This window comes from Buceros rhinoceros, unplaced genomic scaffold, assembly GCF_000710305.1.
Source record: "Buceros rhinoceros silvestris isolate BGI_N320 unplaced genomic scaffold, ASM71030v1 scaffold34771, whole genome shotgun sequence".
Classification (NCBI taxonomy): Eukaryota; Metazoa; Chordata; class Aves; order Bucerotiformes; family Bucerotidae; genus Buceros; species Buceros rhinoceros.
The window spans coordinates 456-818 of NW_010396733.1; the positions used below are offsets into that span (position 1 = coordinate 456).

The 363-nt window shown below is 53.7% G+C and overlaps 1 protein-coding gene across 1 annotated transcript in view; it reads right to left on the bottom strand.

The window, feature by feature from the left end:
* LOC104502063 (proactivator polypeptide-like) overlaps positions 1 to 363 on the bottom strand; it is a gene marked incomplete at its 3' end in the record, with an annotated part of 6,314 nt that overhangs the window by 334 nt on the left and 5,617 nt on the right. The window contains exon 7 of the mRNA XM_010145977.1: positions 307 to 363. Within this exon, the coding sequence (XP_010144279.1) occupies positions 307 to 363 (57 nt within the window). The remainder of the gene's footprint in view (positions 1 to 306) is intronic.

Consider the following 363-nt stretch of genomic DNA (forward strand, 5'->3'; position numbering starts at 1 on the left):
TTCCCCGCAGAGGGTGATTTCAGCCCTCTGGGCATGGGTCTCACCTCAGCCTGCTGCTAGTGGAGAGGCCAGAAAATGGCAAGAAAAGAGAAAAGGAAAATAAAAAAGAACTACAGCAGTTGCAAGCAAGAAAGAAGGGGGAAAATATTTAAAAGTTTGTAGTTACATAAAGCAGTGGATTTGATAAAAAAAACGAGAGCAGGTCCCTGCAGAACTTGATGAGGGCCCCTTAGCTGTGCTGCTTGGGCCCCCCCATCGGCACCCACCTGCCCCCGGCAGCCCGGAGGGGGACGCTCACCCTCTTACCATGTACCGGAGCAGCTGGGCAGCCATGTCCGCGTACTCGGCCAGGGAGCGATTGCA